At 43.1% G+C, this 17,727-nt stretch overlaps 1 protein-coding gene across 1 annotated transcript; it reads right to left on the bottom strand.

Annotated features, from left to right (window-relative positions):
• Positions 1–4,421: 4,421 nt before the first annotated feature.
• Positions 4,422–5,291, bottom strand: LOC121440227 (melanoma-associated antigen 10-like). The gene has a single exon (XM_041640966.1). The coding sequence runs from the start codon at positions 5,289–5,291 to the stop codon at positions 4,422–4,424; it is 870 nt and encodes a 289-aa protein (XP_041496900.1).
• Positions 5,292–17,727: the final 12,436 nt, after the last annotated feature.

The following is a 17,727-nucleotide window of genomic DNA, read 5'->3' as shown; positions in this document are numbered from 1 at the left end:
TATATGCATATGTGTATATTATAGCAAAACAATTTTAAACCAACTTCCCTAAATGATGATAATATTTATAACCCACTGAATCTGAATGACCAGAACCCATATATTTTTCTTTCCTGTGGAAATAAACGCACATTTTCCCCCAAACATAATATATTTTTTGACTTTTATTCTAAAGCCGAGACATCTTAAAGTATATAGGCTGGTTTAATTCAGCAGTTTCTTAGGTAGGAAAGGGTTAAGGTGGAAAAGTAGCTATGGCAAGGACCTTGGTAGAGGGAGGTGTTATCAAAAGGCTGTAATTGGAGCTGGAGTGATGGCTCAGTGGTTACGAGCACTGGCTGCTACCCCAGACTCCCCACTTGTTTGAGGACTAGGTCCAGGAGGGTGGAACTCATTGCCTGCCCTATGATTTTAATTTTCAGGAACCCCAAAGAGGACGAACAGAACAGAAACATACACATGAAAACAAGCCCACTTGTATTCGAAAAAGAAACTGAAAAGATACAGACAGTGTGTCTGTTCATGCTTGGGCTCCACCAAGATGACTGAAACCTTCGGTCAGTTACTGCCATAATCAGATTGGAGTTTCCCAACTCCAACAGGTGGAAACCTTCCCATTTCCAGCAGAAGGGTGCTCTGAGCGTTCTCAGACTCTCCGACCAGGAGGAATTGACAGCACATCTGCTCTTCCTCAGTAGGTCTTCAGTTTGTGTCTGGTCACCAGACCAGCACCAGTATTTTTCTTTATCTAGTCACCAAACCAGAGCAAAGACAAAACTCACTCAGACTCACCCATTGGCAGAGAACAGATAATGCTTCACTAATGAGCTGGTGAGGTCCCCAGGGCTCCCGCACAATGCACTAAGTATAGGGTCTGAGGAAACGCTGAAGGAAGACCCCAGACTCAAATAGTAAAAGCAAAGAGCATTTATTTTACAAGCATGCATGTGGGGTCATTCACCTGTACAAAATGGCAATGACCCTGAGATGAGTGTGCAGGCTCCTTGTAAGCACAGTTAAGGGGAGTTCCAGTGACAGTTAAGTCATCTCAAATATGATTGGTTGAACAAGTAGCAATTATATTAGTATATTTCTAATTGGCTGAGGCCAAGTTTTATCATTTTTGGACACAACTGCACAAGCTTGGGCAAGTCCTTGAGACACTGTGAGACTCTTTAGACCTTAAGTGTTTGTTCTCTGCCTCGACCCTGAATATAAGAGCAATGTGGATGAATAGCCCTTTGTTGGGAGAGACACTTGCTTTGCCCTTCTTAGAGAACTGAAACCTAAATTCAGTTTAACCCCTTCACTATGCCACCTTTTCTCCCTAGGTGGTTTATTATTTAATTTGTCTAGATCCTTCTCTAACTGGTACAACTGAAACTTCTAGAATTTAAGTATCATGTCCAAGTTAGGGTTTCTATTGCTGCAATAAAATACTATGGCCAAAACCAACTTGGGGAGGAAAGAATTTATTTGATTTATATTTCCATAGCACTGTTCAACATTGGAGGAAGTCAGGACAGGAACGCACACAGGGCAGGATCCTGGAGGCAGGAGCTAATGCAGAGGCCATGGAGGGGTGCTGTTTATTGGCTTGTTCCTTGTGGCTTGCTCAGCCTGCTTTCTTATAGAACCCAGGACCACCAGCCCAGGGATGGCACCACCTGCAATGTGTTGGGCCCTCCCCCATCAATCACTAATTAAGAAAATGCCTTACAGACTTGCCTGCAGCCTGATCTTATGGAGGCATTTTCTTGAGACTCTCCTCTCTGATGACTTTAGTTTGTGTCAAGCTGACATAAAATTATTCTGTGATGTTAATAGTTTTATTTATTTACTATTCTTATTTTAATTAAAAATTCTCATATACAATATTTGATCATGTTCCTTCCTCTCCTCTAACTTCTCCCAAGTCTCCCCTCCCTGTCCACCCAACTTTTTTTCTCTCTCAAAAACCCACAAAACAAAAACAGAAATCAAAGCAAACAAGCAAAAGATCAATAAGAAAAAAACAACACCAGCAGCAGAGCAACAACAACAAAACCCATAGCATTTATGTGTGTGTTGGCCAGCTATTCCTGGCCATGGAACTTCCCTGGAGTGTGACTGATACCCAGTGACACTCCACTGGAGAAGACAGATTTGCCTTTTGCTATTGAGTTGCTATTCAGTTGCAAACAGCTTCTCTCTTAGGGGTGAGACTCTGTGTCCACTTACCCCTCTCAGTGCTGGGATCCCATCTGGCTCTGTGATGTTAACATTGATTTTTAACAAGCCAGCATCAGTAGAAAACAAGCCTCTGGGCATACCCGTAGGGGTTTATCTAGATTACTAGTCTCTGGGCATACCTGTAGGGGTTTATCTAGGTTACTAGTCTCTGGGCATACCTGTAAGGGGTTTATCTAGATTACTAGTCTCTGGGCATACCTGACTGATTGTCTTAAGTTAATTGATGTGAGAAGACAAAACCTAAATGTGGGAAGCACCATTTCCTGGCCTGGGCTGAGGTTCTGAGTGAAAGGTTGCTGAATACAGACATTATCTTTCTTTTCTTTGTGGCTGCGGATGCAACTTGAAAAGCTGCTTCAAACTCCTCTTTCCAGGAATTTCCTAGAATGATGAGCTTTATCTGAAAATGGTGAGCCAAAAAAATCATGTTCTTAAGTTAGTCTTGTCAGTTCCTGAGTGCTCTTTTATTTGGATCACTGGGGAACTTATAAAAAGGACTTTATTTTGCTCATTGTTTTAGAGGCTAAATGTTCAAGAACAGAAACAGCTTTCATAAAGGCCTCATGGCAGCAATACTACAGTGGGAGTGTGGGAACAAGGGGCAGATCAGGAATCCAGAGAGAGATTCAGAGGCCAGCTTGAGGGGCATCTTGTTGGAGGGAGGGCTGCTAGTTAGTTTCCAGCTGCTCAGCCCCAAAATAATCACACAGAAACTATATTAATTAAATCACTGCTTGGACCATTAGCATTGCTTCTAATTTGCTAACTATTACATGTTAATTTAACCCATCTCCATTAATCTGTATATTACCATGAGGTCGTGGCCCACTATCAAAGTTTCAGCACGTCTCCAGTAGCGGATCCATGGAGTTCCTCTGTGCCTTCCTCCTCCCAGCATTCCATTTAGTTCTCCCCACCTAGTTCTGTTCCCCTATAGCTCTACTATAGGCCCAAAGCAGTTCCTTTATTAACCAATGTTAATCATAGCACACAGAGGGGAATCCCACATCAGCATCTGACACCTTGGGCCTCCTAATGCACAGATTCACATAATTACAATAAAATAAAAAGTAAACCTCCAACAAACCCCTAAAGGAACTGTTCTGAAAATGGAAAAGGGACTGCTCAGAATGGAAAAATTCAGTTCTTAGGCCTACGTCACAGCATGAAATCATTCCTTTGGTCTAAGAGGACACCTCATTTCTTCTTGATATGGCTGCTGTTAATGGTCTTGACAATTTGTGGGTAAGGGCAGCTCCAGCTTTTCCTAGTATTACCCTATGAACACAGGACCTTGCAAACAACAGGTCCTCAACAAAAAAGTAGGGTGACATTTATTTGTATTGTAATTTTATTAAAAATAACTTGCAAATCTAAAGCATCACACATAGAAATTAATCAGATCCAGAGTCTATACATCATAGTGAATTTCTCTACAATTCTGAAGCTGTGGAGCTTCATGCTGGGTGGTTGACATATTAGGATGTAATTCCTCATACAATTTCTACTCATGTAACTTAATTTTACAGAGGAACAGATTTTGTTGAAGGGGAAAATAAAAATTAACAATTTCTTTCATTTTTCTCTGCTTATTGACATTGGATATATTATAAAATTCTTTCACATTTCAAATTAAGTTCCTATTCCAAAGTTATTACAGACCACAAAATAAGATGGAGGGTTTTGTTATATAAAATAGCAAAAGATGGGTAGGCATAGGGCACAGATCTTTAAATCTGGCACTCAGGAGAAAGAGATAGGTGGATCTGCCTCTTGGTCTACATAGAGAATTCCAGACCAGCTAGGGCTACATAGTGTGATCCCACTGCAGAAAGCAATACATGTGTCATTAATGCTATTTATAGACTTAGATTCTGAAGTTCATTAAATCTTTCGATTAAACAAAACAAAATTTAAAAATACTAAAAAAAGGTTCCAAGTTACCCTTATAAAACAGGAAAAAAGATGTTATTCATGTACTTTCACTAGCTGTCTTTACTACTTAAAACAGTGACTGTCACCTTCAAACACAGTGAAGACTTATATGAGACTTCATCTAGAAAGATTTTGAATGTGGCACTAGAACTTATATTGGACATGCAGTATGCCATTGGTGGTGGCAATGCTAAGCAAAATTCCCTGTTTTCTCAAAGCCTCTAAATACAGGGACTGGAAGGGTATGGAGCCACTTAGATTATCCTGCTGACCTGAGCCAAAAACTCTAAGACATCCACACTTCTGGTTTCAGCATGGGCCCTTGGACCCCATAGGAACTCACAGTAAGGAGGATCACTGTCAGGAACTGGAATGTATTCCAGGTACCCTTCCTGAACAAAATTTTCAGTGAAAAGCTTCTTGGCATTCCCGGCTATATAGTGATTTTCTATGGGAGTTACTCCCATCATATTTAGTGCTCGCCAGATCACATTCTCACTGACCCGATTTCCATACATGCAGATGACACCTAGGACAGTTATTAGGAGGCCTGTTTTGGGCATGCCTTGGACATTAGTAAGCATCCCATCATAAGTGATTCCCAGGGCAATGACAAAGGCATAGGTGTGGATAACAGGGTCCATTTCTATCACATCAATGCCAAATACAAGTTTCAAACCCTCAGAGGCCTCATTAAATATCCTATTGTAGTGCTGCTCATCGTCCCCAATAATATTTTCTATAATTTCTGCCTTGTTGGTCAGCTCCTTCAATCTATACTTAAGGAGCAGGAACTGCACCAAATCAGCCACCTTTGCACTCAGTGCATGGTACAATACCAGCTCCCCTCTTTGGTTGCCAGAGGCCTCATCAGATGGGGATATTGGAATGGAGGCCATGACAGTGGGAGGAGATAAGGCTCGCTGAGGACTCTGGGGAGAATCTGGTATCCCACCATCAGGTATCTTCCTGGGGAGGGCTGGGCTGGTGGAATCGGAGTTGTTGTTATTGGACTCCGCTCCCTCAGCCACAGAGAGATCAGAATTCATCTGGCCCTGTTCTTCTTTTTGGGCCTGAGATTCTCCCTGAAAGTTGCAATACTGCCTCTTTTGACCATGAGACATGATGACGTTCTTGAAGCTAGCAAGCAGGAGGATGGGTACAGACTCAGACCTGGGGCAAGAAGAGAGCGATGCAAGAATACTTTGGTGACTGTTACAACCTGAAACCTTTCCGAATGGTCTGTTGACTTTTTCTCTTGGGTGGTACCATATGGCCACAGGGGAGCCTGTCTTTCTGTCAGTCCTATTACGTAGGGCACTGAAGGAAGACGGAAGAAGTGTCTTCAGAGCACAGCCAGGTTACAGAGCTTGACACTCCAGTGGGACAAGGAAATGTGGAGTCCCTGTGTTCTGGGAAGGATGGGACCCTTGGTACCTCATGTTCACTCCTGACTCTGTTTGGCCTTCCCCTGCATCTGACCTGAAGACACTACCCCAGAACAAGAGTTGCACACTGTGAGACTACTAGGTGCCTGGCCCTAATTGGAAAGGAGAGCTGGACTCTGGGTAGCTTCTCCACTGTCTCATATGGTACCCTCTGTAGTCACTCTTTGCATTGTCAGGGTCTGGACCCCAACCCTCTTCTGCCTGAGGCCAACTTCTTGCAATGGAGGTCCACAACTCTGGGATGGGACAAGGCAGCGAGGGAAACTTACATCCAGTTAAACTTTCCCAGGGTGACAGAAAGTGGTAACACACTTCACTAGGGTCTGTGTGTGTCATGAAGGAGAGCCTGTTTCATATTTACCTTGATAAATTGCAAGGACTGAACTGCTTCCCCTGATGAGCTTAACCCAATTTCTTTAATGTGACGCTGTATTTCTGTGAAAAGAAAAAGGAAGTGAGCAGAAGAAATCCACCTATAGTCTCCAGGTTTTCCCATAGCCAATAGAAGCTCTAGGTCCCACGTGTTTAGGTGATGGGATGCTCTCAGTCCTCACCTTGAGTTCTGACACGACTGTTGATATGGGGTTCCCTAAGTCCACCAGAAGTTTATTTATCTGATGCGTCCTTTCTGATATCCCCACAGCAATTCTGCAGAACAGGCCTCACTTTCCCCTGACACCTTATAGGCTAAAGTGAAGGCAGAACTGACAAAAGGGTGGAGGCAACCATGCACTCCCAAGTGCGAGCGCCCCACTGTCATCCCATAAAACCCAGGCCATTCCCTCTGCTGAGGCAGCATTCTTTCGAGTAAGCCTCCTAAATTCTCTCAGACCTGGATGCAGAAGTCAGAAATCATCCGGTTATTCGTGCCTATCTGGGCTCAGGGGAGGGGTATAGCTGGTCCCCATTCAAGGCCCTCTCAGTCTTTCCTCAATATTTATCTTGACTTCCATAAGTGCCTGGGACCCTTACTCTGCTGACCTCAGGCCCTACTTCTACCTACAAACCCTCTCCCCTCTCAGACCAACATGTGGAAACCAGGCATTACTTTACTGGACACCTCAAATGGGGCCTCCTTGCACTTCCGAGGCATCCTTTGTTGTATTAGAATTCTCTCCTTCATAATCTGGTCCTTCTTCCCTATGACCATGACATTTCCTTCATTTCTGATACCCAAGAAAAAAGCTTTGGAACTCCACATGTGGCCATAGATCCTGAGCCTCCCAGAGTTAACAGCAAGGAAATAATGGGATATTTTGGTGGCTCTTTATCATCCCTCAGTCTTCCCTATGACTCCCAGACTATTCTGGACCTCAATATCTGGTGATCTCAGTCTGCTGCCCCAAGATCAAGGCTCACTGATTTCAGGGAACTTCTGAGACAGAAGGAGCACTGGGGGAAAGGGAACTTGGAGTCCAAGTGTCTCCCCTGAAAAGTCTGCTTCCTTATGGTGCTGGGCTGGCAACAGAGTCAAGGATGAAACCATCCTTGGAGGTTACCTGTTTTTGGACTGGAGCTTCCTGAATCTGTCCCTGGGATCTTATTGTGATCCCTCACAGAGCTATGCAGACCTCAGAACAGGACTGTGAGTGCCAAAATCTACTCAAGTGAAGGATTAAGAGGCCAGCCGCTGTATGGTGCAGAGCTGAAAATAGAAGCATGGTCAGATCATTCTTGGGGGTATTAACATCAGGGGAAAACTTCTGAATCTATCTCCAGGGTCTCACCATGTTCTCTAACAGAGTCCTTTCATCTCAGGGGACCTCAGAACATGGTTCCAAATTCCAGAGTCCATTGTGGCAAAAAGAAGAAGTACAAGAGCTCACTCCAGCAAGTTGTCACCATGTGGTATAGGGTGAATAAAAGTGGCATGAATGGATTGTTTGACGCTCTGCTATCAGGACTGGGGCTTCTCCATTCTACCTTTAGAGTCTCTTAGAATCTTGCCACAGATCCCTAAGTCCTCTTTGCTGTATGGACCATAGAATGTGGCTCTGAATCCTAAAGTCTACTAAGGCAGAGAGAGGGTGTTGATTCTCATTTGAGCAAAGCTCACCCCTATTATGGTTCAAGACAGATAAAGAGCTTACCATAACTTCACAGAGCCTGGCTCTCAAAAAAATGTTTCCTAAATTCAGTGTAATCTCAGTACTTAGGAGGCCCACCTGATCTACACAGAATTTCAGGATAGCTTTGGCTACATAGTAGGGACCATCTCAAAACAAAATGAAATAAAACAACCAAAAATAAAAAGACCATGTCTCAAAAACTCAAAACAATATAAAAGATAAGGTCTCTGATTGTACTGGTATATATCACATACCCATAACTAAAAACAGAAACAAACCCCAAAATAACAAAAAGGACAAAAAGATAACAAGTCTGATTCTGGGAGTCTCTACTGAGGAGAAAGAGTGGGAAGTGAAGGTTACCACTGGATTATAAGGGAGGGGTATGTCCCTCTATCAGGTCTGGGGCTTTGTCAGTCTCAGAGTCTTAACACGTCTCCTTGCATGTGTTGGCTCTCTCTCTCTCTCTCTTCTCTCTCTCTCTCTCTCTCTCTCTCTCTCTCTCTCTCTCTCTTTCTCTCTCTCTCACACACACACACACACACACACTTTCATTTATTTTGGTTTTTCAAGACATGGTTTTTTTGTGTAGCCCTGGCTGTCCTGGAAGTCACTCTGTAGACCAAGTTTGTTAAACTGAGTGGTGGTGGCGCACACCTTTAATCCCAGCACTTCGGAGGAAGGAGCAGGCAGATCTCTGTGAGGTCGGGGCCAGCTTGGTCTACAGAGTGAGTTCCAGGACAGGCTCCAAAGCTACACAGAGAAACCCTGTCTTGAAAAAAAAAAAAAAAGGATGGCAGTGGTGGTGCATGCCTATAATCGCTGTAATCTCAATATTAAGGAGGCTGGGGAAGATGGCACTTTATTATTTATTTGTTTGTTTGTTTGTTTATTTATTTTGGTTTTTCGAGACAGGGTTTCGCTGTAGCTTTGGAGCCTGTCCTGGAACTAGCTCTGTAGACCAGGCTGGCCTCAAACTCACAGAGATCCACCTGCCTCTGCCCCTCGAGTGCTGGATTAAAGGCGTGCGCCACCACGGCCTGGCTCAGATGGCACTTCAAAGCTGACTTAGTCTACACAGCAAATTTTGGGGCAGTCTGGGCTACGTAGAAAGTAAACCTAAGCAAACCAAACCAAAACAAACCGGGGACTAGAGAGTTGGATCATCAGAGCACTTGCTGTTCTTGCAGAGTACCAGAGTTTGGTTCCCAGCACCCACTTTGGGTGGTTCACCACCCCTGGTAACTCGAACTCTGGAGGATTCGTTGCCCACTTCTGTTCTAGACTTTACTTGTTCACATACTGCAAACACACACATATACATAAATAAAAGTAAAACAAACCCAACAAACAAAACAAAAGGACAAAAATTAACTGCTTTGGAAGTCTGCTGAAGAAGGAGGGACTGGGGTGAGGTTTCCGAAGTTTTATGTGAGAGGCCTTCTCTTGGGGTGCCACGTCCTGCCTCAGAGTTTTAACTTATTCCCTCAGAGAGCTTAGGTATTTTTCACCCGGCCACCCTCCATGGTTCTGAATCCCAGATTCCACTGAGGTAAACTTCCTACAGGTGCCAGACTGATCAAAAGGTACCAGCCTGCATTAGATGCTAACCGTTGATCTGGGGTTGTGCTTCCATAGACTACCCTCAGGCTTTCCACCTCGTACAGAGTTGGCGCCTTCTCCATTCAAAATGGCTCCCAAGCAGTGCCTGTTCAGTCATGTTTATACTGGCAGCCCTGTTGAGGCTGAACTAGTAGCGCCAAGTTTGAGGCCAGGGAGGGCTACACAGTGAGGACCTGACTCAAACAATGAAACCAAACAAGCGAAACACAGTCTTAACAACTCTTACCTCGACCATTTTGCCATAGGAGGCCAGAGAATGGCTAATTCCTACCGCATGCTCCAGGGTCGGTTTCGGGCACACAATGATAGAGGTGGACAAGGTGGCAGAGGTGAACACACCAGCCGTGCTGTCGGAATGTCTAGAGGTCCCTCGCTCCACCCACAAAGTCTTACCTACTTACCTCACAGCTCCTCCGTGTTTTCTCACCTCAGGCAACCTCCGAACTGCGTTTAAACTTCCAGAATCCAAGCCCGAAGGCTTGAGCAGAGCTCCCCCCTGTGGTTCGTGGTCGGGTTGGGGTACAGCACAAAAGCGCGGGTGCTTCTGGGTTATATGGACATCTTCTATGAAAACTGCGGTTCTCTCAACTTACCCTCAGGATTTCATTGTGTTTTCTCACAGATCTTGGTTCCATTTCTTCTCAGTGGACCCCAGAAAAAGGCCTGAGGCATGTGGTGGAAGCCAAAGGCTTATTGCTGGTTTTTTTTTTTTTTTGTACAAGTAGTTCCACTTCAATTCCAGGTTAATCACAGAGACATATTATAAATGGTTTGGTCTATTGCTCAGGCTTGTTACTAACTAGCTCTTACAACATAAATTAACCCATAATTCTTACCTGTATTTTGTCATGTGGCTTAGTACCATTTCTCAGTAAGGCATTCTCATCTTGCTTCCTCTGCATCTGGCTGGTGACTCTGTCTCTCTTTCCTCTTCTCAGAATTTTCCTAGTCTGGTTGTCCTGCCCTATACTTCCTGCCTGGCTACTGGTTAATCTGTATCTTATTAAAGCAGTGTGAGTGACAAATCTTTAGGCTGTACAAAGGCATTATCCCACAGCATGCATGCTTATTATTTGGGCCTCCTCTAGCTAGAGTGGGGCTTAAAACATTTCTTTCTCATACAATACACCCTGTCCACAGGTTCCCCTCTCCCCACTTCTACTCTCTCCTCCATTTCTTTCTAGTTTGTAGTTAAGGAAATAATCAGACTCTATACAGGCTCGCAGCCCTCACCTGGATGCTAGATGGTGACCCAGCCCCAAACTTGTCTGTAAATGCACTGAGGCTTTCATAGAAGCTGGGAAACATATGCCTGGTCACCCTGCCTCGGGCCTTCTCAGGGATTACAACAGGGATAAAACTGAGCTTCCTCTGTTCTGGCTTTCAGGGTTCTTTTAATCTTTTTCTTCAGTCCTGACAGTACCTTAGCCACTTCCTCTTTCCTCTCCTTCCTCAAATCCTTCCTGCCATTTCTCCTTCTTAAATTCATGACTTCTTTTTCTCTAATTCTTATACACACACACACACACACACACACACACACCCTTTAAATATATAAATCCAACTGTAACATGAATTCTAGTTGTTTTTTGAATGTATCTTTTTCCTACTTTTCCTTTATTGAAAATAGTTTTGTTTTTTAATTGTTTTTATTGAGCTATACATTTTCTCCACTCACCTCTATTCCCCCCCCCCCACACATTCTACCCTCTCCTGTGATCCCCATACTCCCAACTTACTCTGGAGATCTTGTCTTTTTCTCCTTCCTATGTTTTTCTTAGGGTCCTCTTTGTTGTCTAGTTTCTCTGGGCTGTGGTCTGTAGGCTGGTTTTTCTTTGCTATGTCTAAAAGCACTTATGTGTGAATACATATTATATTTGGACATATGCTCAACTATGTTCATAGCATCATTATTTGTAATAGCCAGAGTCTGGAACCAACCTACATGCCCCTCAACCAAAGAATGGATAAGGAAAATGTAGTACATTTACACAATGGAGTACTACACAGCAGTAAAAAATAATGACATCTTGAAATTCACAGGCAAATGGATGAATCTAGGAAAGACCACATTGAGTGAGGTAACCCAGACCCAAAAAGGCAAACTCTAATTCTTCTTAATAAAAACCCAGAGTCAGATATTGGGGGATGAAAGTTGAAAGATCAGAGAAGCAGTACAGCCAGCCACTAGAGAGACCTTTTACTTCTACTGAATCCTCAGACCAAAATGGTGATCCTCTGCATCCTCAGACTGAGGGCTGTTCAGACTGCAATGAGCTCCTGTCTCCTCCTGCCTTATATTCCTCTCTTCACCCAGTCACCCATTCATATCACTCCTGTCTCCACCGCGTTAGTGCTGGGATTAAAGGTGTGGGATTCCAAGTGCTAGGATCACCTTTTTGTGAGCTTGGTTTCTTTTCTAGACTGGATCTATTTGTTATTGCCCAGGGTGGCCTTGAACTCACAGAAATCCATTTGCCTCTGTTTCCTGAGACCTGGGATTAAAGGTGTATGTCACCACTGCCTGGCCTCTAGTGTCTTAGATCTTCAGGTAAGGGTTATTTCTTAAAAACAAACAAAATATCACTACATCCAACCTGCTCCATCCATTTATTGTAACTGGTGTGTATGTTATTTCAGGGCTGTCCTTTGGAAATGGATAATCAACTCAAGGCCTTATCTTTGGGTATGACTGTTTCTCAATCCCAGCTAACTGTGGGTGGTGTCACTCCTGGATACCATAAGAAATCAGGCTGAACAAGTTGTGAGAAGGAAGCCAGGAAACAGTACTCCTTCATGGCCCCTGCATCAGTTCCTACATTCGGGTTCCTGCCTGTAGCTCCTGTCCTGACTTCCCTTAAGATGGACTACAAGCTGCAAACTGAAATAAACCCTTTCCTCCACAAGTTTCTTTTGGTAATGGTGTTTTATCATAGCAAGAGAAACCCTAAGACAAGGGGTGAGAGCTGTATTTCTCTGTGGTTAAAAGGATAAGCTTTTAGACTGCAGTTATGAATTATGCTGGGTAAGTAAAGTGAAAGCAGTAAGTTCTCTAAGATATATGACCTCCCTGGCCTTATATAGATGGGCAGGTTTCCAGGGCAAGACATGATTTTCCTCCTATTGAGTGGGCCATAAGTCTTGTTAGGAAGCTTTTGGTTATTGTCACAATATGAGTGCCATTATTGTACCCTTAAGGATATTGTGCTATGCTGGTTATTGTGGTCCATAGGTGTCATAGCTGAACTCAATACTTGAAGCCAGAAAATACTACTTCTGTGTACATGGCAGTGACATTTATTTTAGTTAACAGAATATATTGCAATGGAGTCACTTTTTTGGCATTATTTGCTTGTCTTTTTTTCCCCCATTATTATTTATATAGAGCTAGCAAGTTACTCGTCAGGGCGACGAACGGGAATGGAACTTGGGACTTCAGGCACAGCAGGCGACACTCTCAACCTCTGAGCCATCTCTCCGGCTGTTTACTTGGCTGTCTTAAATCTTCCTTGCAGTCCTCATTTTTTCATTTTAATATATTGCTAAATTTATATTCAAATATAGATGTAACAATTCATATATCAACCAAATTTTCAAGAGATCAACTTTTACAGCCAGTCACCAACACTGCACATAGTAAACCTTTTTGCTTTATTTTATTTAGTTTTTAAATTTTGTTTTATTAAAAATAATTCTTTTTGCCGGACGGTGGTGGCGCACGCCTTTAATCCCAGCACTTGGGAGGCAGAGGCAGGCGGATCTCTGTGAGTTTGAGACCAGCCTGGTCTACAAGAGCTAGTTCCAGGACAGGCTCCAAAACCACAGAGAAACCCTGTCTCGAAAAACCAAAAAAAAAATTAAATATATAATTTTTTCATACAACATATATATTTTTTATCACAGTTTCCTTTCTTTCATCTCCTCCCAGATCCTCCATACCTCATACCTCCCCATCCTTCCAATTCCATGCTCTCTCTCTCTCTCTCTCTCTCTGTTTCTCTCTCTCTCTGTTTCTCTCTCTCTTCTTTCTCTCCCTCTCACCCTCCCTCCCTCTCTTTCTTTTGTTTTTTGTTTTTTTTTTTTGATACAGTGTTTCTCTGTGTAACAGTACTGGCTGTCCTGGAACTAGCTCTTGAAGACCATGCTGTTCTCCAACTCATGGAGATCCACCTGCTTCTGCCCACTGAATGCTAGGATTAAAGACATGTGCCACCATCACCTGGCTGCCTTCTTTCTCTCTTAAGGAAAAAAAGGGCAAATAAAATTTAAAAGAAACAAACACACACATACATACATACACACCCAAACCCACAAATTTGGAAGCCACAATACACAAGCAGAGGACTGAAAAGGTAAAAAATGCTCAAAACATTATGATATAAAAAACTCCAAGAACGCTATGGAGTTAATTTTGTGTTGGCCATCTACTGCTGGGTAGGGGGCCTGTCCTTAAGTGTGGTTTGTGTACCCAGTGAGACTCCTCCCTCGGTGAAAACAATTCTTTCTTTGCAAGCTGGTATCAATTGCAGACAGCTTCTTGGTTAGGGGTAGGGATTTGTGTCCACTTTACTTCTCAGCACTGGGACCCCATCAGACTTGGACCTGTGCAGGCCCTGTGCATGCTGCCACAGGCTCTGTGAGTTTATGTGTGCATCAGGCCTGTCATGTCTGGAAGACACTGTTTCCTTGGAGTCATCCATTCCTTCTGGCCTTACAGTTTTTCCTCCTCTTCTTTAGGGTTCCCTGAGTTCTGAGGGGTGGGATTTGATATAGCACTGCGTGTTCCAAGGTCTCTCACTCTCTGCACTTTGTCTGGTTGTGGGTCTCTATTAGTTCTCATTTACTCCCAGTGGTCAGCCCCTAAAGACAACCAACCCTCTCCCCACCAGAAGTCATCAGCTGTGAAGAGCTCCATCTTAGCACCATTTAAAAAAATCCCTTATTAAAATATTTATTTTATTTTATGTGCATTGGTGTTCTGCCTACATCTTTGTCTGTGTGGGAGTGCCAGATTCCTGGACCTGGAGTACAACAGTTATGACCTGAGAATTGAACCAGGATCCTCTGGAAGGATAGCCATTACTCTTAACACTGAGCCACATCTCCAGCCCCACTTCAGCATCTTTTCCACGGTATTTAAAGACTCCCTTCAATAGCTTCTTGTCTGGACGGTTTCCCTTTTTAGGGGATGGAGGTTGTCACAGAAGCCTTCAATGTCTCTCATTCTCAGTTATGAGACTACAGTAATGGATACCACTGCAAAAGATGCTTCCTTGCTCATAGCAGCCAGTTGCAACAAGGATTATGGACTTCCGTTATGATTTCTGGTGGTAGCACAGATCTTGGACACCAACATAATTTCTGGAGGTAGCATGGATCATGGACATCAACATGGCCTACCACGGACTACAGACACCAACATGGTCTCCAGTAGCAGCATAGATCATGAAAGTCTTTTGAGGAAACAATACAGATAATGAACCATTCTTCATCTTAGCTATCTTGATTCTCACCATCAGGGTTATCGTATGATTGGGTAGTATATCTGGGTTAGGAACTTCCCCCAAGGGCAGTGCCACATCTCCATGCTCTCCTCTGCACAACAAGGTGAGCAGCATAAGTGGTGGTACCAGCAGCAGTGACTCCATGCTGTTGGCCAGCTTATTTAATTTTTTTATTTAATTATTATTTTATTATTTTGAGTGTGTCCGAGTAGCATTTATATTTGTCTGAGTACCATGTGTATGCAGTGCTCTCAGGGAACAGAGAGGGTGCTGATCCTCTGGGACTGGGGTTACTAACAGTTGTGAGCTGCCATATAGATGCTGCAGATCAGATGCCGGTCCTCTGGAAGAGCAGCCAGTGCTTTTACCTACTGAGCTGTTGCTCCAGCCTCTTATAAGCAAATGTCTTGACTGTTAACCAAGGCCTTCTGTCTTTTCTTTTTCCTTTTCTTTTAGATTCTTTTCCTTTGTCTTCTTTTCTTTTTATTGGAAATGGATTTTTTCCTCACATATATATTCTGATTTTGGTTTTCACTCCCTTTACCCCTCCCAGGTCCTCCCTACCTGCCTTCTCATCCGTATCCAACCCCTTTCTTTCTCTCATTAAAAAACAATCAGGCTTCTAAGGAATAATAATAAAACAAAACAAAAACTAATACATCAGAATAGGGCACAACTAACAAATAGAAGTGAAGCAGCCCAAGAAAAGGCACAGAAGCAGAGACCTACTCATTCATTCACACACTCAGGAATTCCCACTGCAGCTAAAAATACTAAAATAAAAGCCATAGTATACACACAAACACCTGTAGAATAAAAAGAGAGAAGAAAAATAAAAAATAAGAAAATGAGAGAGAATTTTTTTTTTTAAAGGAAAAGCCTGACATGACATTATGAAACAAGGAGTTAATTTTCTGTTGCCTCTCTACTGCTGGGCACAACAGCCTACCACTAAGAGTAGTAAGTTTTCCCAGTGAGACTTCCTTGCAGGAAACTAAACTTTTATTTGCAAGTGGTCACCAATTGTAAATTGTTTCCAGGTTAAGAATGGGGGCATGTGTCCTCTTCTCCTTTTAGCTCTAGGACCCCACCTGGTGATGACCCTGTGCCTGCTCCCTCAGTCTGTATGACTTCATATGAGCTTTGATCTTGTTGATTTAGAAGCCTTGCTTTCTTGGTGTCCTCCATCCCCTCTGGCTCTTACACCCTTTCCACCTCCTCTTCTGAGGGATTCCCTGACCCTTGAGGGGGGGGGGGATTTGATGGAGACATCCCATTTATGGATGAGTGTTCCAAGATCTCTCATTTTCTGCATAATGTCTGGCTGTGGGTCTCTGTATCTGTTTCCATCTGCTGCAGGAGGAAGCTTCTCTGATGATGGCTGAGCAAGGCACTAATCTATGAGTAGAGTAGAATGTCATCAGAAGTCATTGCTTTTTAAAATGAACAATGTAGTAGTATATTATTTGTATTTTAATAAATAAAGCTTGCCTGTAGTTCAGAGAGTAAAACAGCCACACTGGTCAGTCTTACAAACCAGGCAGTGGTGACACACACCTTTTTTTTCAAGACAGTTTCTCTATAGCTTTGGAGCGTTTCCTGGAACTAGCTCTTGTAGACCAGGCTGGCCTCGAACTCAGAGATCCCCAGTCTCTGCCTCCCGAATGCATGGATTAAAGGCATGTGCCACCACCGCCCACTGTGACATAGACATTTAATCCCAGTAGCCTCATTAACTTGCCATAGAAACTGATCACCTTTATCCCAGCCCTAGGAAGGAATATAAGACTGGAGGGGACCGCTCTCAGTCAGTCTCATTCTGAGGATTCGTGGAGGCAGGATCTGTATTTTGGACTGAGGTAGAGGTAAGAACCAGTGGTTGGTTGTTTTGCTTTTCTTACCCTAATTTCTGTCTCTGGGTTTTTATTAATCATGCTACATTTGCTGTCAAACGTTTGGGGTATGAATTTACAAAAAAAAAAAATTGCCTAAGGCTTTTTAGCCTTGGCACAGGCCAGACTGGACCCAAACCTAGACACCTGGGTTCAGAGAAAAACTTTTGCTTCTAGCTCTCATCTGTCCCCGCTTAGTTTCTCCTGTCCAAGCTTTTTGGTGGTAGCATAGACCTACAGACTCCACAGAGTTCTGACAATAAATGTGGCTCCCACCAATACCTCTACCATAAATCTAGACCTTCAAAAAGCTAACGAATGGGGGCAGAGTCAGCTGCCAAATTTGTACCTTTAATCTTAGCCATCCATATCACTTAGCAGATTAAAGACTCATGTGGTCAGAAAAAGATAGATATACAGTAAAGACATATTCAGATGAAAAAACTTTTAAACAGTTTACAGTGTGTTAAAAATATACATAGACTTGGGAGAGAAAAGAAAAAGGATAGTGAAAATCCTTAAGAAAAAAAAAAAGAAATAGAGTAGCTGGGCGGTGGTGGCACACCTTTAGTCCCAGCACTTGGAAGGCAGAGGCAGGCGGATCTCTGTGAGTTCGAGGATAGCCTGGTCTACGGAGTGAGATCTGGGACAGCCAGAGCAACACAGAGAAACCCTGTATCAAAAAACTAAAACTAAAAACTAAAAATAAAAGAAATAGTTTAAAATAAAGCCATGTAAATATGGAAAATACAGAGAAAATCTGGATGCTGTATGTTATTGTGTTGTCTTTGAATTGTTTGGATTAATCAAGCAGCATTTATAATCCAATTATATATTTTGAAAATTCCTTTACTTCAACGTTTAAGTCAAAGATATGTTACTTTGGAGAAGAGGTTTTGCTTTTCTTTTCATAGGAAATAAGAGGCTGTGGATTCATTCTGGGTTAAGAAAAATAAGGTTTGATTGAGGAAGACTCCCTCCGCTGAAAAATCTCCAATGGGAATGGGTGGCCCAGATGACCCAA

Source organism: Microtus oregoni, unplaced genomic scaffold, assembly GCF_018167655.1.
Source record: "Microtus oregoni isolate MIOR12 unplaced genomic scaffold, Mior012 000067F_000, whole genome shotgun sequence".
NCBI classification, from domain to species: Eukaryota; Metazoa; Chordata; class Mammalia; order Rodentia; family Cricetidae; genus Microtus; species Microtus oregoni.
Note: the sequence above shows the minus strand (reverse complement) of the source record. Positions and strands in the feature narration are given on the sequence as shown.